The 21,827-nt window shown below is 48.8% G+C and overlaps 1 protein-coding gene across 1 annotated transcript in view; it reads right to left on the bottom strand.

Moving 5' to 3' along the window:
- The window catches only part of CLSTN2 (calsyntenin 2), a 611,171-nt gene extending 595,172 nt beyond the window's left edge, over positions 1-15,999 (bottom strand). Inside the window, exon 1 of the mRNA XM_057738942.1 lies at positions 15,870-15,999. Coding sequence (XP_057594925.1) covers positions 15,870-15,978 — 109 coding nt within the window. The 5' untranslated portion in view covers positions 15,979-15,999. The remainder of the gene's footprint in view (positions 1-15,869) is intronic.
- Positions 16,000-21,827: the final 5,828 nt, after the last annotated feature.

The raw sequence follows: 21,827 nt of genomic DNA, 5'->3' as shown, positions 1-21,827 counted from the left end.
GGATTTGAGTGGGATGGGGATGGTGGTGTTTCCCTGTGCACTGTGTCAAAGTTTTAACACTCAGAGCTGAACCAGCACATCCTTAGGTCTGAAAGTAAATGTTTTGACTTTGAAGGATTCCCACTTGCTCATTCTTTTGTGGACTATGTACACAGCCTGGGAATCTCAGCACAGCCAGACATCAGCACCTCTTCCTGCTCGCCCGCTTCCCGAGCAGTGGGGGGTAGAAACGCTGAGGGATGGGGCCTCATCCCATGGGGCCATCTCACTCTATTGAGGACGAAGCTTTTCCAACTAAAAACCCCATCCTTGCCTCTCCATACACATGCATCTGGTGTCACCAACTGCAAATCACTTTTAGTGACCTGTTTGGAAAAGGAGGCAGTCTGGGGTTTAAGAGGATGCTGTCAGGAGCAGGCAGGATCCACCGAGAGACATGGGAGCGTGCGCTGGGCAGAGCGCTAGACCCACAGCAGCCGATGGTTTCAACTTAACTCTCATCAGCACAGTGACAGAAGATGTTCTCCCAGATAGGCGGTATTCAGTGCTACAGATTAAAGAGGGAGCTCATGACTAAGCTTCTTCATTGACGGGAAAGTTAATTTACATTAATTATCCTGGAAGGATATACACTCTGGAAATGGCCCCCAGAATCATCAGCCTCAGAGATCCAAGGCCCTGAGTCGACTAGCATCCCAGTCCCCAATCTGTCTCACCCCCAGACATGTCACCTGCCTCCCGCCTGGCTCCACCTCCCAGCCTTGAATGCACCAGCTCATGCCAATGACAGCCAGCACGCAGCCCGCGATGCTGACCTTCCCAACCAAATCCTCCTACTCCACCAGCCTACTCGGGTGGGCTAGCACTGGGAAGATGGGCAACGGGGACCCAGGGGGATGAAGGAGAAAGGTGAGCCAAGGGAAACTCCACCCAGGCCTGCATCCCCACAAGGCACCGAGCTGGGTTCTAGGGAACGCCAGGCCTCACTCACCCACCTACCCTGAGCTAGACCCTAAACGTCTCCAGACACAGGATGGGGGCATCACAGAGCCTGACCTCAAGGGTCAGACAGTTCAGTGAGGAGCAGGCAGGTGGGCAAGCTGGTAAGTGCCACCATGGAGGTCCCCATGGGAGCTGTGTAATGGAAGCAGGGGGCAGTGGTAAGAGCACCCCCTGGGGGTGCCCAGGGATGGAGCCCAGAAGTGGCACCAGGCTGGCAGGCAAGGCAAAGGCAGATGGGGCAGGGGCGGGGTGTGCACTGGCACAGAGGCACAGGAGGGCGCACGAGGCAGGGAACTGGGCTCCTTCCGAGGCTCAGACTGAAGCACGAGGAGGATGTGTGAGAGATGAGAGAAGATTCGCTCGTTCGCTCTTCAGGCACCGTGCTGGGTGCGGGGCTCTGCTCACACGAGCTTACCCTCTAGCCCAGGAACAGGCAGGCACCCACTAAAGGCCTTTGGAGACAAGCCAAGGAAAGTGGACGTTATCCTCAAAATGATAAAGCAGCACGGAGGAATTCTGAGCAGGGGGTGACAGACTGGGTGTGTATTTGAAAGAACCACCAAGGGCTGTGGAGAACTGGATTAAAGAGGAATCAGTCCACGAGCCAGAGGGACAGAGACGTACAGTCAGGCAAGGAGAATCCAAGTTACCAAGTGCTCTCTGGGCATCGAGGCCCCCCCGGCCTGAGCTGGCTGCAGTAGAAAGACAAGAGTCAGGGGTATAGACAGTGCCCGCCACAAGAAGCAAGGACCACAGACAAGAACAGCCCAGGACCCCGAAGAACACATTGAGAACAACAGACAGAGAAGGATCTGTGTTCTACAGACTGCTGAGTCAGGTGTGCTGGCCGCCTCTCAGGAGAAACCCTGCCCTGCCTGTAAGCAGATGTAATCACACTAGAGAACCAGGGGAGTCCTCGTGGCTAACGGAGGGGAGACACTGGGCTGGATGCCCGTATCCAGGCAGTGCTTCTGTGGTTGGGTCTGAGCACACCTGAGGCTCTTGCATCACAGTGGATGGCAACCCCCTCCCTTGCCTCTTAGGGTGCCTTCTTAGATGCTCAGGGGGCTTGGCTGGGGATTGGCAGGGCTCAGGGTCCCCAGAAATCAAGGCTGCCTTGGTTCTGGGGAGAGAGGATGTCCAAGTGCACGTCTTCACCCGCAGCCACGGAAGCCAACCATGCCAAGCACCAGGCTGTCTCCATGTCAGGAACCAAGAGGGAAAAGACATCGAGACCCACCAGAGCTGGCAGTCAGCATGGGCAGGAGCCCAGCTTTTTAAGATCTGTAGCTGCCACTGCCAGCTTTTAGATGACAGAAAGTGTGCCACATAGACTCATCCCCAGAGGGCTTCCACAATTTGGGCACAGGAGCTAAATCACTCTAATACAGTTTGAGCACCATGACAGAGACCCATCTGCCTCACGCATCCCCCACACCCTCCAGACAGCCTGCCACGCTGCCCCCAACGCCACCAGTGGGCGAATGCATATTAACCTTAGGGGTTGAGCAGTGCCCTCTCTTTCTAAATGTGCACATTACCAAATGAGATCATGCATCCTGTCCCATTACCTTAGTTTACAGGAAAGTCAGAGCGTTTCTCCACTGATAAGATGATATAAGTATAGAGCATTAGGGCATCATGTCTAGTAGACTTGAGACAGGGGCAGTGGCAGAGCCAAATTTCCTCTACCGGAGCCCATTTGGTTGGAAGTATGAACCATGTGACTTGTTTTGAAGCTGTGGCTGCATAGTGACCTCTCTGTCTTTAGTAAGATTAGGTGGTTCTGATCCACAGAAGTAGTAAAGTTTTCCACATTTCCCACTGGACTGAGAAAACAGATTGTAAGATTAGGATAACGGGACTTCCCTGGTGGTGCAGGGGTTAAGAATCCACCTGCCAATACAGGGGACACAGTTCGATCCCTGCTCCAGGAAGATCCCACATGCCTCAGAGCAACTAAGCCTGTGCACCACAACGACTGAGCCTGCACTCCAGAGCCCATGAGCCACAACTACTGAGCCCATGCACCCCAATTACTGAAGCCCACACACCTAGAGCCCATGCTCCGCAACAAGAAAAGCCACCGCAATAAGCCCACGCACCACAGCGAAGAGTAGCCCCCACTCGCCACAACTAGAGAAAAGCCCGTGTGCAGCAGCAAAGGCCCAACGCAGCCAAAAAAAAAAAAAAAAAAAAGATTAGGATGACGATGATTCTTATGGTGACTGGTAATATTTTCAGGAGTGGCTTGTGGCTTCCAGGGAGCAGCCAAACCCTACCTCCAAAAAGCAGTCCTTGGTGCCACCAAGGTTTTGAACAGAGAGATGGTGCAGAGACTCAGGGAACAGGAAGAGATATTGCAGGAGGGGGAAACCGTGGATGAGAAGGGTGCTGACGGTGACCCAACAATTCCATCAGCCCTTCCCTCCCTGCTCGTGGGCTCTGGGACAAGAAGGGGGACACATCTGGAAGCAAAACTCCAGGAAAACTCCATCTGCAAGCAAAGATTCTTGGCTGGTCTCTGACTTGAGTTCTTCCACATAAGAGGGCTACAATTTAATGACTGGAAGGTTGGGGTGGAGGAGAAGCAGTGGGGTTTTCAAGAGGAGAAAACTACGAGTGCAGTAAAAAAAAAAAAAAAAAAAAAAGGTTTATTCATGATCTCTAGTTGAAAGAAGAATAAATCGCTAACAAGTCTTAAATATAACTTTAAGATTAATATGCAATATACAACCACCTTGATGTTTCTGATGATGGTGCCATAAAGCCAAAATAACCTGTCTGCTTTGGGGAAAAAAGAAAAAAATAACCAATGGAAAGAAAGTGAAATCTAGGTCTTGAACATGAAATTCTTTTCAACTCTGATTGTAAATGATCTTAGCCTCCTTGCCTGCTCCAAATGACCACGCATCCCCCTACAAACAAAGAAAAACACACAAGAAAGGAAAAAATGAAGAGGAAGGAAGGAAGAAGGGAGGGAGGGAGGGAAGGAAGGAAGGAGACTCTTAAAATATATAAGCTGCAAACAATATTTTCTCTCATTCCCTAGCATTTCTATGAGTTTCCTGAGTGATGGCTTGTCTTTCAGTTCTTGGCTCTAAGTCCAGATTCTTCATCCCTCCCATACAGGGTCTGGAGGAGAGAATATGGAGCATTTTGCAGCAGATAAGTGTGCCAGGAAGTGCTGGCAAAGCACGATGAACTGAGATTCTAGGACTGGGGGAGTTTAAACTCTCCTTGCGTGAGGACCAGAGTAAGAGATTTTCTAAATTCAGAAGCAGAGAGAAGAATCCCCACACTCCAGCGTTGTTCTCCTACATTCTATTTCATGTCTAACCATTAGTGATGCATTCCTTTGGATTAACATTACCCTTAGTAGGTTTGGAACCACTAGCTCCAGGGCAGGTGGTTATTATCTGAAACACACTGCATTTCAAAGCGTTTGTGGAATATAGTGAAAATCTGCCCTAGGAGAGCACTTGTGAGTTTGAGAACTTGAAGGAGCAGAAAGAGTTGGAAAAATAAACATTCAGAACCTCAAATCACCAAACACACAGTCAATCAAGCTAAGGAAATACTTACAGAATCTCCTCCCCTGATTCTTCATAAGCTTTCATAATGCCAGCCCTGCTTCCTCTCCCCTCTGTGCAATCTCCAGGGATCAGTGACAGTAAGTCTTGCAAATAGCCAGGGCCCCCACAGGAGAGGGGCGGTCCTGGTGACAAGCTGTTGCAGAAGACCCAGATCCTCACTCAGGAAACTTCCCTTGAGAAGCAGGCTTTTAGCTGGATGGAGAGGGACTCCTCTTCTAGGACCTCACGCTCCATCCCAGCAGGTAAAGACACAGTGGTCTTGGCCCGCAACTCAGGCAGGCCAAGTAGAGACCCCAGATGAAGAGGTCGGCCCCATTCCCATCTCCCCGTCCCTCCTTCTTTCTTCTCCCGATAGCCCCCCAAGGTCTTATTCACCAGCCCACACTCAGCAACCAGAAGGTCAAGGGTAGGGACGTAAAGGAGGGGCAGTAGCTGGCTCAAAGGAAGATGCTCTTTGGATGCCCCAATGGGGCACTAAGTTCCCATCACCCACTTGGGGCTGCCCTGTCCACAGCCAGACCCAGGGTTGCTGGGGCACATTTTGTGAAATAAGGCAGAAGTTTCCTTCGAGCATTTGGCCTGAGCAGCAGGCAGAAGCATCTCTGGCTTGAGGTACGGAGTGACGTGCTAAGTGTTTCCTGACAGCACGAGAGCGCCTGAATACCTACCCGTGTTCTCAAGCTACAGAAGTCCAGCATAAACTGTACTGCTGCAGAGGAAATCATAAATAATGCATCTTAAGGTCGGGATTTCAATATTTTTGAAGGGTTTCATTTCTCCTTCCTTCCAACTTTGATATATGTACTTACTTAACAAGGGTCTGGGGAGGGTTAATTGAATTAATATATGTAAAGTGCTTGGAGTTTGAAGAGAAGACGCAACATAAATGGAAGTGTCACTAAAAAGGTTAATCTAATTTACATCTAACACTTTCGGTTCATGGTGTTAATGAACTATATCCTTTTAGAGAGTGATTAATTTATAGAAATGTGATTATTTTTCCTAATGCTATATATGGGTCAGCTTCTCCTCTTACTGTATCTAACTTTATAGGAGAATTCAGCATTTTATAAATTAAAATAATAAATCAAATACCCCTGTAACGGTTCTATTTCATTAATTACAAGGAGACGTGCATTAGATTAACATTTATCTGTGTTAATTAATTTGCTGCAATGCAGTTATCCATGCAAATTGGAAAACGACACATCAACGTGACATCATATTAACAGTTTTGACTGGTTCTTCCCTGAAAATTTATGGGCCTGCGACGGCTGCCTCCCTCCCATGACCATGGTGAACCCCCGCCACGTACCACATGCAGACTGTACTTCAAAGAACCAGCAAGAGCCTTAACGCTAAATTCAGACTTCTGAAAATATTATTAATTACATTGGTAAGATGGTAGAGAGACAGAAAGAGGTAGGGTTTTGTTTGGAGGGTTTGAGTCCTGAAGTCTCAAAACCAGTTTCTTGAATCTGATCTCCTTATTTTCTTAGGCACTTTATCCTTCCAAAGGGCATTCAGAGCCACCTGCACGTGGATACTCAGAACTCTCTGGAGTAGAGGAGGGAGGTACCGTCACGTCCTTTCTGCACAGGGAAAAGCAGATCCCAGTGGGCTGGGTGATGTGCCCCAGCCTCACACTAACCAGTGGAGCCAAATCACTTGACTCGGAGACCATGTCTTTCCTGCCTTCTCCACAGTGATTTCCTCGTCAGGCCTCTTTGAAGACTGCAGATTTGTTTAACTATGTAATACAACAGACATCACGGAAATGCAAAGCGGCAGAAGTCACAAAAATGATGTGGTTTTTTTTTCAAATGGGCAAAACTTAAGTCAAATTTCAGCCAATTAAGCATTTTGAGAAGCAATGAGAGTGGCATTTACAGCCTTTCTCAGGGAGAATTCCAACGGCATCCCCTGGACCTGACTCCCTCACACATCTTGGTGTCGAGTTCTCCTGACATCTGCAGAACTGAGTGTTTTCAACCTTTACAAAGTGAAGGCTGCTGCTGGTTTGGAAGGAGAATCAGTTAACTAAAGGGGAGAGGCCTGATGAGTGGTTCTTACTAGTGACTAAAGGCAGGGAATGGCCCTGATGGGGGGACGTGTGCATGGGCAGAGTCCTGAGGGACTCGCAGCCAGTGTGGGGGGCATCACCCCAGCATACAGTCACTCCCTCAACACTCAGCATTCACTCTGGACCTCGGACAGTGCTGGCACCAGTCACACAGAGGTGACTAGAATGCTTCCTCCTTGAGGGGCTCAGAGCCTGCCTGCAGAGACACGGGCAATAGGTACTTTGATGGGAGACACTAGAGGTGGTAAAATAAAGAGGGACAAGGCCCCCACCAGGAGCAGCCTTGCAACCCATGCAAAGAAATGAAGCATTCCCTGGGGAACTATCAGCAATCGGAGGTGGGGGGCACTTTTTAACCTTGGCCGGGCATCAGAAACACCTGAGAGCTTTAAACTAAATCCCAAGTCCTCGCCCAGAGCAACCACCTCTCTGCAGGGGGGTTCCAGGCATCTGTGTTATTTTTAAAACTCTCAAGTGGTTCCACTGGGCATCCAGGGTAGAGAGTCACTAACACAATGGATAAGAGGGTAGCCTCTGAAACTAGACTTTGTGCATTCAAATCCCAGCTCTGCTGTTTTGCTAGTTGGGTGAACTGGGTAAGTAGCTTAACCCTCCTGGCCTCAGTTTCCTTACCTATCAAATGGGGATAATAAGAGCACACACCTGTGACTGGAGGACTGGAGAAGTATTAATACCTATAAAGCACTCAGAACAGTGCCTGGCACACAGTGAAATCTTGACAGAAGATAGTACTTACTATCTGGAAATTGCTGGAAAGTTCACTGAGAGAAGAGGAGGAAGTGAGGGGAGAAACCATCAAAGGACTTTTATGTGAGGCTGGAGGGTTTAGATCTATCTTGAGAGGACTGGGGTTTGTCATCAGGGCTGAGGCTCTCTGCGTATCCTAGCTTCAGAGGAGACTTGGGTTGCAAGAGCATAGGCAGAAGTTCCCTATAGATATTTGGTGTCCAGGCCTTTGCCCTATGAATGCCTGAGCTTCTTGAAGGTGTGATGGTAGGGATGGGAGAGGTAGAAGGTGGGAGAAGGGCTGGTTTCCTCCAGGATAGGGACTGGTGGCCTGTCCCATCTCCCAGCCCCACAGCACCCTCAGGGCAATGGCAATGACGTGTGATAGGAGAATTGGACTTCAGTTGCTGGAACCCAGTGCAGCAAAGATTCTGCTGCCCTTGGAAGTAGAGAGTCAGCCGGGGACATCAAGAAGCCAGGCTGTTCAGACAATGAGCATCACAAGGGTAACCTGTGAGGGATGGAAACTTGAGGCAATTCCACGAGTGTTACATTATTCTCAAAACCCTGGGGCCTTAACAGACTGCAGCATGGATGGTGAAGGATGGAATTCATGATGACTGGGATGGAATTTCTTATATGCCTGGTGGGACTGGGGTTGATGCGACCCATCCTGGCAGCAGGGTGATGGATGGGATGAGGAGGGGGTGCTTTAATTCCCAAGAGATGCTGAATAAAGTGGTAGCAATGGGTATGGAAGGGAGTGGGAAGATTCTAGGTCGTTAGGGGTAGAATCAACTAGATGTGATGAAGGATGGGGTGTGATGAAAGAGGAGAGATGAGGATGCTGGAGGACTCTGGGGCCCTGGCTTGGGTGAGTGTGCAGATGCTGTATCTTTCATCCAAATAGGGGCCACAGAGTAAGCAGCAGATTCCTGGAAGGAAGATGAGAAGCTGGGTTGGCACACATGGGGCTCGTGGTATCCCAGGGCATCCTAGTGGGGACAGACAGCGCAAGTCTCTGAGCAGGGCTTAAGATGAGCTAGGAGAAGAGTTGGTCAGGGCCATCTCCGGAGGACTGATGGAAGCAGAAGACACTGATCTGGGGCAAAGTCCTGAGAAGGTACTGGAAACAAGTGTCTGAGGATTAGAAAACCACCAAGAAGTGGGAGAAGTGGCCCTCGGGTGACATCATCCAAGACATCACCTGCCTCCCTGGTGCCAGGATGAAACCAACTGCAAGCAGTCTGACCCATTGATCTAATTCCTTGCTCTGTTGCTGCATGCCCTGTGGTGTTCATTTACCAGCCTGTAAAATGGGTATTTGTGAGAAAAGACAATTGACGTATATAAAATCCTGCCACGACAGCAGAAGAAAAGGCAGCTTTACGAGCAGTCAGGTCACGTGCTACTCCGTCTATGCCATTTCTCCCCCTTCTCCTTGCCACACTCGCCTTTCAGCATCCCCTCCTCATTCTCCCCAGAGTCCAGGCTTCAGGTACATCTAATATACTTGAAAGTGTCTGTGGTAGCTTTTCTTAGCCGTGCCTGCTTGAAAAAAAAGGAGTTAGACGAGGGTCATGTTTAACCCGAATGAACGACTGCTGGGAGGTCTTCCTGGCACAGGAGACCCGTCCAATGGACCATGCAGTGCAGACAGCTGCCTTCTCTGCTTGAGGCCAAGCCTGACGGGAGGTGAAGAAGGCTTCCAGCTGCCTGGGTGAGAAGAAAAAGGCCGTGTTCACTCCTGATGGGAAAGTCAGAGAGTGAGGCTTCCAGAGAAACCGATTCTTCCAGCTATTTTTAAGGGAAACTCAAATGTTCTTGGACTGCCTTGGAATGTTCCAGGGCAGCAGAGCCTCTCTGTCCCCACTCGGAGCCTTCCTTGGGCTGAAAACACATCAACCTGCTAGGTAAGCCCATGTGATATGGGAAACCCATGTCTGCCACCCTGTTCTGGGTCTTAGAGACCACCCAGGGTTTCTAAGCTGTGGGACCTTGGCAAGTTACTTCCCTCCTCTGGGCCTCAGTTTCCTCCTCTGTAAAGATGGGCTAGTAATTCTACCTGCATCACAGGTAGATCAAACCAACCGGGGTTAAGATCAAAGCAACTGACACTTTCAAAATGCTTAATATAGTGCCTGGCACATAGTATGCGTTCAATAAACATTCACTCTTTTATTAGCTCTGTAACCTGTGTGCAGAACTATATTTGTCCAGGGCTGGGCTCCCTCCTCACTCCTGCCTGTGTACCAACATGGGCATTCTTACCTTGCACCTACCTGTGTTACCTGCCTCCTATCTACTTACCTAATGCCCATTCATCCATCAAGACTTCTTCCATTTTCTCCATAAATCTTTCCTGGCTTCTCCTATCCTTGCCAATTTCTCCCTTTCCTACAAGACTTCTTTTGGGTCTTTCATGCACAGTCATCTACCCTATTCCCAGAACCTATCAAGTTCTCCCACAGTTTGTGTCATATGTGATGTTGGCCCTAGACAGGGCTCTTTGCTATCTGAAATTTGTTTTAGCTTTTTGTTCCACTCACAGAGAATAACAGGAGACTGAGACATAGCTATTGGCTGATACAGATGAAAATGGACCTGATGCATGTTTGGGTTGGCCTCACTCTCACCCCAAACATCCTCCTCTGACCACTGCCACCTCCTGCCTTCTGCCTGTTGCTCCCCCAAAGCTGACAGCATGACTGATATAGATGAATGTTTGTGTCCTCCCAAAATTCACATGTTGAAACCCTACCCCACAATGCGATGGTATTAGGAGGCAGGGCCTTTGGGAGATCCTCTCCTTACAACCCAAATCCCAGCATATTAGGATTAGAAGAGGTCATGAGGGTGGGGCCCTCATGAATGGGATTAGTGCCCTCATAAGAGTCATGATAGAGCTTGCTTCCTCTCTCTGCATTCCACACATAAGGACATAATGAGAAGTCAGCAGTCTGCAACCCAGAAGAGAATTCTCACCACAACCTAATCATGCTGGCATGCTGATCTTGGACTTCCTTCCTTCAGAACCACAGAAATCAATTTCTGTTGTTTCTAAGCCACCTGACCTATGGTATTTTTGTTACAGCAGCCCCAGCTGATTAAGACGGCAAACTTCTGTTCAGTGCCAGTGTCTTTAGCTTAGTGTGCTTCCCCAGATCAGTCCTCTCATGGTCCATCCGCAAACCCACCATTCCAGTTTCCACAGGGTCCAATTAGTAGTGGGCTAGATAATAAATAATAAAATAATAATCTGTTTCAAGTTGTCATCTAGTTATCAGCACTTCAGTTACCCCCTTCCACATAAACATTCGGCCTCTCAGTGGTTGCCAACATCTTAAACAAACAAACAAAAAAGAATGCGTCTCTGCTTCCTGGGACAGCAAGGCTAGAAGGAGAGTGTTTACTGGTCAGGGGATTTCTCTTTACAACCCAAACCACACCAATAAAGCTCTTTCTCCAGAGGCCAGAATCCCACACCTTCGGCACTGGCACATAGAGATGCTTATTTATTTAGATAACACACATTGCTGAGTCCTTCCTCAGAGCTGGCCCTGCATTAAGTGCCAGGGCTTTTGAGATGAATGAGACAAGACGTGGGTCTGGCCTCAAAGGCATTGATAGACTAGTGAAAGAGGCAGGTGTTTTGACAATTCAAGCCAAATGTCTGTGTGCATGTATTTATATATGACTATGTCCACACGTATGCACATGTGGAGAGAGGCAGAGACAGAGGGAACAGAGTCTGAACAGAGGGAAGGTATGAAGAAAGCTACTGAACTGCCAAGAGGTCAGTCAGAAAGGGAGAATGTCACCAAATCTCAGATGCTAGAACCCAGTGTTTAAATGATCAGTAATTACAGTCACTGTGTACTTAGTGTTGTTTACATGCCATGAACTGTGCTAAGTGATTTCTAAACATGTTCCTGACAACCACTTAAGGTAGATCTTTGTATCCCAATTTTATAGATAAGGAAACTGAGGTTTAGAGGGATTAACTGATTTGCCCAGGATTATCTACCTGGGAAGCAGTAGGGCCAGGATTGGAACCCAGGTTCCTCTGACTACTGAGCCCAGATTTTCCTTCCTATAGGACAGGAGAAAACACCCAAAATGTCTGTGCCATGAAACAACAGCACTGCAATTGCAAATAAGTGGATTCACTAAGCCAATCATTACTGACTGCTCGGCTCATATCCGGAGGCCAGGCAGCAGGGTGGACTTGGAGATGCAGCGAGAATCAGGATGAGATTCCAGCTCTCAGGGCTCACAGGGCAGTGCTGGAGCCAAACAAGGAGCACAGGTACACCAGATGGAGAGCCACATCCTGGGGGACCAGCCTGGGGGACCAGTCAGGGAAGGCTCCTAGGGGAGGCCATGTCCAGGCCTGGCCATGTCTTGAGTAACAGAGGGAATTAGGCTGAGGAAGATGACTGTCTAGCCTGAAGACATAGTCCAAAGGGTCCAGGGCAGAAATGAGCACAACCTGGTCCAGGAACCACAGGTGCTTCGGGGTGAGTACAGATCGAAGTGCACCCTCTGATGCAGTGCTGAGGACTTTTTGTCATTTGTGCTTCAGTTGTTGGGGAAATAACTGCCACAGCCCCAGGAGACACATGCTACTTTCCCTGAGATGATATAGGACAATTCACCACACCACCTTAGCCCCTGCGGGAGGTTCTGTATGTGCACTTTGGAATATGCAAGGATGATTTCTGAATCTGTAAGAGGGAGGATGAGGCTGCTTCTTGAAGCAAGAACACAGATTTCCATGGATGAGAACAAGACTCACTCCCAACAGGTCCCTTGAAACAACAGCCCTGGACTCTCCTCCCGCTGTGTGCAGGGCCACAGTGGCTCTTGGGGATCTCAGAGGTACAGTCAGCTTCCTTGTGGTCACCAGACCTGCCTTTAAATCCAAAGGCGAGAACGTGCTATGAACAGTCAGGAGGCACTGGGCACAGGGAGCCTTCACACTCTCACCCCAGCGCCACATCCTGCACTGGTGGTCCTGGCAAGTCATTTGCCCTCTTTCAGATTTAGTTTCTTCCTCTGTGAAGTGGGCTACCAACACCAGCCCTGCATGGCTTGAAAAAATGAGAGACAGCTCAGGTAAAGGGATTAGCACAGGGCCTATTCTACACTAAGGAGAGGTTCCACAAACCACAATTATACCACCACTGCTACAATTCCGCTCTGTCTCCTCCCCCGCCCCCATTACCAAATGCTGCGCTTGCATGCCCTCTTCCCACCCCCATCTCCCTTGTCTGTGTCCCCATTGCATAGGACTATAACTGGCACAAACTCGACCTGCTGTCATTCTCTTAAAGTTTTCACATACAAATGTGACCTCCAGCCAAATCAAAGCTCTCAAAGCAAGGTAGTAGTGAGATGGGAATGGGGGTTGTTGGGTGGTAATCTTCTTATATTTGCTAAGACTCCTCCAGAGCACTGAGCCAGGCTCTGGGCACACAGGTGGGCAATACATCAGTTAATGCTGATGGTCTATATTCAAGTATTGTCCTGAACAACCAATGCCTGGATGTTGAGAACTGAAAAGGGTTTGTGTACCAGGTCCCTGGCACAAATCTTAAGAGGTTTATTGTATTGTCTATTTTCCCCTGGATAAGCCATATCTTTCTCTGCTCCAGAGGCTCCCTGGGTCCACAATACCTTCCTAACTTTGCTCATAAAGCATATACATAGGATCTGGTCCTTTCAAGGCATCCAGGAAGTGTTTGTCTTTTTTTGAATAACCAAGATACAGGAGAATAAAAGGGAGGGGTTATAATAACTGCCTGGCCACTGTATTATTTCTGAAGTCAGGAATACGTTTGCACTGAAAGTGCAAGTCTGTGAAAACCCCAAACAGTTCTCGGGGATTAGCTGCTCAATTCCCTACAGCAAGAAACAAGAAACACAAAGGCAGAACAAGTTGTGTGCCACATGCACACAAGCCGGGAGGACGCACTTCCAGACAGTTGTCCAGAGGGTGCATTCAAGTCTGCCAGGCAGCCCCACTACCATTTTTCCTCTACGCAGGAATGCAGAATTGTATGGAAAAAGAAAGCTATTTTTTTTGTTCAATCTTCTTTGCATGTCTTCTTGACTTTTCTCCTTTTTAGTGATGCGAATAATAATGACACGAACCTTAGAAAAGGCAAAGTCAGTGGTGGGATGCATCACATACGAAGCATACCTCCAGTATCTCAAATGTTCTTCAGAAATTATATGAAATTTGGAGAGGTAAAATGCACATGCATTGTAATAAGGAAAGTCAGCCCTGTAAATCCCAGCTAAAGTGTCATAGTAAATGTCTCTGTTTTGATCAAATATTACACATTTGTCTTAAAAAAAAAAAAAAAAAAATGCAGCTAACAGTGCCCTTTGCAGCCCCCCAGTGGTTGGAAAGGGAAAGAAGGAAGAACGCGGGGGGATTCACAAGGCAACTCTCACTCCGCAGGACCAATCAACTTTTTACTCCGGAGAGACAAATGGCTTGTTTTCATCACGAAATGAATACATTCTAAGTGGCGAAGATGAAAAGTGGTGGTTAAAATGCACAGAATTATTCATATATGCGTGAATCATTGAGAGCCTGGATTTTTTTTTTTTTTTCTTTTCTTTTCAATCTTTCTCTCTTATGTCTACCAAGTTTTCCACTCTGACCTGGGAACTCGGAAATGCATAAGCATGCCAGGTCTTCTTCCCAACCAAGTTTTTTTTCCCTTTCTTCACTAGCTGTGAACTCCCCTGTTTGTAGACATCTGCTCATACATACACCATTTGCTTTGCTACAAAGTGACAAAAAAAATGGAAAACATGTCATTTGCCTGTTTAACGAATTGTCTGTATTGGGGAAGGAGAGCAAAAGATTTGGAAATTCATTGTTTTTTATTCTGTTTTCACCAAAACAGTCTCTTGGAATGACCAGCGACTCCTTTACACATTTATTTACCGTTCCTACGTGCTTGAGATATTTTCATAATCAGTTTTCCTTTGTCTAACCCAAAAAGAAACTACTTCTCAAGGATGGGGGGGGCGGGGAATTGATGAAAAGAAATAGGAGGCCTGCTCATAAAACAATGTCACCAAAAACCACGTCACCGAGAAACGAAAAGATTACAGGATAAACAGAAACTCTTCTATTGTCAACTGTATCACTCTCAAGCTGCGGGAGAGGCATTCCCGAGGTCCCGAGGAGGCGAACTGTCTGCCTCGCACTCTCCCCACCCTCCAAGGGTAATTAAACATAGAATACATTCCTTCCTGGGCCACGGGTAAGCTACAGTTCAAAGCCAGCTTGCAAATCAGGTTGCCTCTAATAGGGAGCCTCTTTATCTACGGGAGCAAACTCCTACGTCCTCTGACGACTGTCAGTGACCACGCTCCTCGCCAAGCTGGTTACCGGGCAGATTTGGCCACAGCCATTAAACCAGGCGCACGCCCTCCTAGTCAAAGCGCAGAGAATCAACAAGTTACCGCTAAGCTGGGAGCTCCAGCCCACAACTTCCACTGCCTCTCCTGCGCCCACCTCCACCTCGCCCCGCCCTTCTCCTCCCTTGCCTCTCCCACCTCGGTCCAGCAAGCACGTGACCTTGCGTTTCAGTTCGCCCTCCAGGCGCCCCCACCCCAGCGCTCCTCCCCGCACGCCCAAGCGGGCGTCAAATTCCGCGGCTCGCCAGCCCACAGTCTCCAGACCGCGCCAGGCGTTCACCAGGCTCCTGCTTCCTCCTGCGCAGGAGGAGCGGGCAGGTCGAGAACTCCAAGCCAACAGGGCGGGGGTGGGGGGGGGGGGGTGGGGGGGGGAGGAGGTCACCAGAAGCACCATCGGAAAGGCTGTGGCGAGCGTTACAGCCCGCACTTCTTGCGGACTCCGCGGCCCACCCCGAGGGCGCGCGTTCCCAGGGGAGCCAGAGCCGCCCCGGGGGAGCCTGAGGCCAGCCAGGGAGGCCTTCCCTGGAGCCCACAAGTTTCCACCCCATCCCTGAGCTGGGAGAGGAGCTCTGCTCCCTCCTTTGAAGGCGCAGCCGCTGATTCCTCCCTCTGGGCTGGAGCAGACAACCTTCCTCTCCGCGCCGCGCCAGCGCCCAGCTCCCAGCTCCCAGCTCCAGCCTTTCCCGGGCCGGAACCTGCGACTCAACCACTACCCCAGCCCCGGCGCGGACAGCCCCCAAAGTTGTTCGGACTCCCCAGACCTCGCCTTCTCCTCGGTCCCTAGAACCAGACAGGGGTTGGGCCGGCGTCCGCAGGCGGAATCCCTGTGGTCCAGGGCGCAGGGCGCTCGCTTTGGGCATCCCGGGCGCACGGAGGCCGGGTAAACTGCGGCAAGGGAGGGTGTGCAAATCCAGCCTGAGCCGGGGTCCCCGCCGCTTGCACCCTCAAGCCCGCCCTGCCTCTCTCCTCGGAGACGAAGAAAGTTCCCCAGCACCCACCTTTAGCCGCGAGGAGGCGGCGCCGCCGGCTGCCCCCTCCGCCGCCGCTGCCGCTCCCCACGCCCAGCGCTAGCAGGAGCGGCACCCAGCACAGCCTCCCAGTCAGCATCTTCGCCGCCGCCGCCGCCTACGAGCTGCCGCCGCCGCCTACTGCCCGCGCCGGCTCTCGCCTCCCGGTGTCCGCCGGGCCGCGGGCCGCCTCGCCCTGCCTCTGGGTGCGCTCCGGGCGGCGCCGCGCTCGGCCTCCGGTGCCCGCCGCCGCACCGCTCGCCCGCCGGCAGCAGCCGCGCTCACTGGCGTGGACTCCGAGCGGCTCCGGCGCTCACCACGGGACGGCCCGTGACGTCACGGAGGGAGGGAGGCGGCTCCTGCATATTCATGAGACGCGGACACCGGCGGCGGCTTCTGCTCTCGCGGCCCCGCGGCCCCGACCCTCAACTTTGCTCCGCAGGCTTCAGGCTCCGGGGCCCTCCCGCTCCAGTCCTCCTGCTCCAGGCGGGACTCGGCTCCCAGACGACCCGGTGGGCTGCCGCGGGGAGCCCTCCGGCCCCGCGCCCTCGCTCTGGCTCTTAAATAACTGCTCGGGGATGGCTGGCTCCCTCAGAAGTGGTCCCCGGGAGTCTGAGCGTCGCCTGCGGGGACTCAGGGCATCTAGCCCCGCCACGCCCTTGGAGCTGACACCCGTGCGGAGGGGCGGGCGGGCGTTGCTGCGGGTATTGCCCTTGGCCGGGTCTCTGGACGTTCTGTGCCGCCTGGTCTGGGGAGGGCGCCAGGCACACGCTAGAGCTGGAAGGCGCCAGTGCAGCTCTTAGTTGCCTAGCCGGGTCCATCACCGCGGACCCGAAGGGCAATGGCCGGACTCCGCACCATCTTGGAGAGGCAGGGACAGCCACGGCTCTCCGAGGCTTATGGACCAGATCACAAAAGGCAAACTTGGGCCTCTGGGCCTGCTGAGGCTGCAGTCGGACAGAAACTTCCCTGCAGGATGGTACCCAGGCAAGAAGTTACCACCTTTTTCTTTCACTCCACGTATCTTAAGACCAGGCTACCTGACGTCATGCCCTGTAACACCTCGTGAGTAATTAATTGTCAGTTACCCTAGTGTAAGGGTCATGCACTCTTGACGACCCCCCACTACCCCCAAGCCATGCAGGGTTCATAAAGGTACTCTATAAACGTTAACTAATGGCTCAGAATAAATCCTTGATCATATTTGCATGCATATATGCAGTGCCAATATCACACACAGGTCAGGGTGCATACAGAATAGATAAGGACGTAGAGAAATCTGGAAAGAAACAAAAGTTAGTTGTTTATTCATTGATTCAGCCCATTTACTGAGCACCTAGACAGGTTATGTCACCCTGCCACTGGACACTAAATTAGACATTAGACCATCCAGAGACCAAGGAGAGTTGTCTGTCCCCTCCTCAAAGCCTTTGTTCCTGTCTGAGGAGGCAAAGAGGGCAGTAAAAGGCAATTACAATGCTTTGTAAGGGTTATGGTCCTGCACATTCTTTATGTTGCTAGATATGAGCCTATGCAAATCAATTAACAAAATGTATATGTTACAACGGTGTCTAAACAGCATCCTGTAATTAATAACAGTAGTTTGGGGTACTCAACAAAGCCATAAAATCCATTAACAGCCTTCATGCTGCTCAGCCACTCTGCACCTCCCTGGCAGCTCACCCAGAGCCTCTGCAGTTGTGCAGGTCGACTCTTCTGCATTTCCAGGAACCAAGAGGTGCTTGGGGGGCACCTGTGAATCATGATGGCTGCAGGAAGGCTTAGCCCAGGCAGGGCACTTCACCTGTAGTTCTCCTTTAACCCATACAACCCACATCTGTGCTGTTATTCTTTCACACAGGAGCAAATGGAGGCTCAGAGAAGTTAGGGAACTTCCTTGCCCAAGGTCAAAAGGTTAATAAATGCCTCAGGCCAACACCAGTCTCTTGCCTTTTTTCAGACTTGGTGTCAAGATCCAGAAACGATGGCATGGAGAAGGGGAAGGTGACCCAGGCAAAATCAAGGAAACCAGCAGATAGAGAAGAAATATGTTTGTCTCATTTTCTTCCATTTATGCTCCATCCAATTACATATCTGCCTCCTCTTCATTTTCTAATAAGTAGACTTACCTTGCTGACTTACCTGCACTGTCCCTTGATATCTTGCTATTGAGTTTCTTTAAGACCAACTGGTTAGTTCCAAAAATTTTACATGAAATTTCAAATGCAGACCAAATAATGAGAAAGAAGGAGAAATACAGCTGATTGGAAAGCATCCCCACCCCAGGTAGTAGATCACCAAAATAAACACTGCAGAGAAAGATACCAGGGGGCAGGCCAGTGACCACGAGGCACAGCGTTGCGAGCCCCCATCTCCTCCTCTACAAATGGGCATAATAACTATGCCTATTGTGAAAAATGAAGTGCACTAGTGATCCCCATTTGTTCATGCCCCCCTGAATTCATTCCCTTTGGATGTATTCTCCCACCTCAATGCAGAGCTTGGTCACATGACTTGCTTTGGCCAGTAGCACAGTAACATACATGTTTCCTCTTCCTCTCTTGGACCCCTGCCACCAAGGGGTGACCTGCAGGAGGGTGAGAGACCACATGGAGCGGAGCTGAGCTGTCCAGCCAGCCAAGGCCATCCTAGACCAGTCAGCACTAATTGACCCACAAGCTGAACACAGACACATGAGCAAGCCCAGCCAAGATCAGTCAATCCTGACCCACATCAGCACTGCCCAGCTGACTCATAAGAAAGAATACATGGTTGTTGCATTAAGCCACTATGTTTTGGGGTGGTTGATTCAGGAGCATTACACCTACTTCATAAGGTCATTACAAGAAGTAAATGAGAAAATATATGTGAAACACTCAATATGTTGCCTGGCACATAGTCAACATCCAATAAATGTAAAAATGTCTCCCTTTTATCCCTACCTCCTAAGTCTCTGAAATGCCAGACCCTGATTTGTGTCTTTTGAGAGAAAGGCACTAACATCCTGACTTAGAGGGGATGAAGGTGAGTAAGTTCAGCCCTGGGAGTTCTCAGGTCACAAGAGCCTTACGTCCACAACATCTGTATGGAGCACAGCTGTGCCCTCTGCCTGTGCTTGGATTGCACAGCATTGCAGATGCAGAAAGTGGGTAAAGCAACTTAACAGTTAATGTGCCCCGTTCACTTGGTGCCAGGCTTTGCCATGAGGATTTTGCAATCCATGCTTAGTTTAATCCTTACAACAACAAGTGTTATTTTCCCTATTTTATCCTAAGCAGGTTACTAAGAAAGTTTGAATAACTTAACTACATTTACCTAATTGTGCAGAGTATGAGTTCATGTCTGCCCAATTCCAAATTCCATCTTTCTCTCACACATCACAGTTTTGAGAGAGGCACGTAGGATAAGTAAGCAACAAAACGTAGTTTCACAAACTCATAGACATAGAGAACAGGCTGTGGTTGCCAAGAGGGAGGGAAGGATTGGGAGGTTGGGATTAGCAGATGCAAACTATTATATATAGACGAGATAAACAACAAGGTCCTACTATATAGCACAGGGAACTATATACAATATCCTGTGATAAACCGTAATGGAAAAGATTATGAAAAAGAATATATACACACACACACACATATATACATATATATACATATAAAGCCAAATCACTTTGCTGTACAGCAGAAATTAACACAACATTGTCAATCAACTATACTTTATTAAAATAATTTTTTTGAAAAAGTAGTTTCAAATCAGAAGAGGTCGCTTTGGGAGTTGGACTTTTTAAAAAAATCTTTATCCACCATCACTTCTGAATAAGGACGATTTAAATAACCAATTGTCACCAAAGCAGTGATGCAAGTCTCTGAGTTTGTTGAGGCTGCCCCCTTTGTTCTTGACTCACTATTCGGTCATGTACCTTTACAGACCTTGCTCAAAAAATGTTGAGTGGAATGATGGAAGGCTTTGGTCACTTTAAGCTCCAAGCCCAGGGCCCCACCTGGCAATGCAGTAATGAATCTCAGACAATTTATTTGGGTCAATAGTTTTTAATAAATAAATAACTCTCCTGTTTCAGAACATAGAATCTAACGGGAACAGGTCTGCCATAAAGACAGCCATTCCCTCTCATTTTCACCAGGGTCATTAATGCTGTGCCCAATTAAGCACCAAAACACAGCCCCTGAATAATTTAAACTGGCTAAATGAAGAAAATAAATAAATTATACCAGCTTATGGAAACATTTTTAAAAAGAAAATTAAACTTCAGCTCTCTACATGACCTAAATTGAATTGAACTAAAAATACTTAACTTTAAGCGTTGAAAACCTGATTCTTAAAGAACTGGAATCATTTATTAATCCCCTCCCCCATCTTGGCAGGCAAAACTGGGTCTACATGACCCACAAGCAATTGGACAAGTTACAGAATTTTCAACATCTCTCAGGTGTTTTAGCGCTAGTGCAGATGCTGCTGCTGCCAAAGGAGCTTTTTAAAGTTTAGGTATTTATCTTCAAGAGAAAGCAAGACAAGCTTGTTCACGACCAAATCCAGTTTATGTTCGGCAGTGTTTAGACATGAGTGTTCTATGCTTGGCGAGGCAGAGTGCCTGACTGAAAACAAAGATGTCATTGATTATAGCAAGGAATTATTCTGGTACACTCTCCTACACTTTCCTTGGACCTTTATACCCTGTGGTGTTTTGTTTTGTTTTTTTTTTTTAAAAAAGAAGCCATAAAATTCAGTGACACTTTTCCCACTGATGGATGGATCTATCTTTTCTCTCCTTGAATCTGAGCAGTCTTCTGATTGCTTCTACAGATAGAATTCGCCAGAAGCAATGCTCTGTGACTTCCTGGACTAGATCATGAGGGCAATGAAGCTTCTGCCTTGTTCACTGGGGTGCTTGCTTTTGTAGCCTAGAGCCTCCATTGGCAAAATCCAACAACCTGTGGCCGCCACGCTATGAAGATCCTAGACCATGTGAGGAGGCCACTTGTAGGTGCACTGACAGCCCCAGCTGAGTCCAACATTTGAGTCATTCCAGAATCTCCAGATAATTCCATTTCCTAGCTGCTGAGGCACCTCCAGCTGTTTGGATCTTCCCAGCTAAAGCCTCAGACATCATGAAACAGAGTCAAGCCATTCCCACTACACCCTGCCTGTATTCCTGACCCACAGAATCCACGAGTGTAACAAAATGGTTGTGAAACAGCACATAAAATATTGACCAACTTAAACTGGCTTTGCCTCCTTAAATAACTTGTTGATTAATCGAACCTTGAGTTATTTTATAGAGACAGCACTGTAAATGTGCAAGACAGGAACTCCTGTCTCCAGGATGACCCAAAACTAAGAATCGTCAGTCTGTGGAACTCAAAGAGTAGAAATGTTGCCACCAGAGCCCTTTATAAAGCAAGTCCTTCAATAAGGAAAATTCAGCTTCCAGCAGCCAAGTAGCTTGTACAGACTAATTCAAGACTAGCCAAACAGCTTCCAAGTTTGAAATTCCCCTAACTCCTTAAATTTCACCCCTGAACCCTGCATTAGGAAGACAGATTTGAGAGCCTTGTCTTCTGTCTCCTTGCTGGTCAATCTCTCAATCAACTTCTTTCCTTTCTCAAAAGCTGATACCATAGTATTGGCATCTATGCATGTCAGGCAGTGAGTCTTTGCTCGGTAACAGTTGTTTATTCCACTAAGTTGTGGGGCAGAGTAACTAGAACATACTTCTTCTAACTTGGTCTCTACAACAAAGACTGGAAAAAGAGAAATATGGTGAGGTAGGTCCTGTGTGTAAGGTGTAATTAGTCCCATTCTGTAGCTCAAGTGCTGAGACTTGTAGAGGCCAAGAAAAGGAACCAGTGGGGCCTAGTGAAAAGAGACTGATTTCTAGAATTAGACAAACCTAGGTTCCAAATCCAGCTCTCTCGTTTTCTAACTAACTAT

This window comes from Hippopotamus amphibius, chromosome 6, assembly GCF_030028045.1.
Source record: "Hippopotamus amphibius kiboko isolate mHipAmp2 chromosome 6, mHipAmp2.hap2, whole genome shotgun sequence".
Classification (NCBI taxonomy): Eukaryota; Metazoa; Chordata; class Mammalia; order Artiodactyla; family Hippopotamidae; genus Hippopotamus; species Hippopotamus amphibius.
Note: the sequence above shows the minus strand (reverse complement) of the source record. Positions and strands in the feature narration are given on the sequence as shown.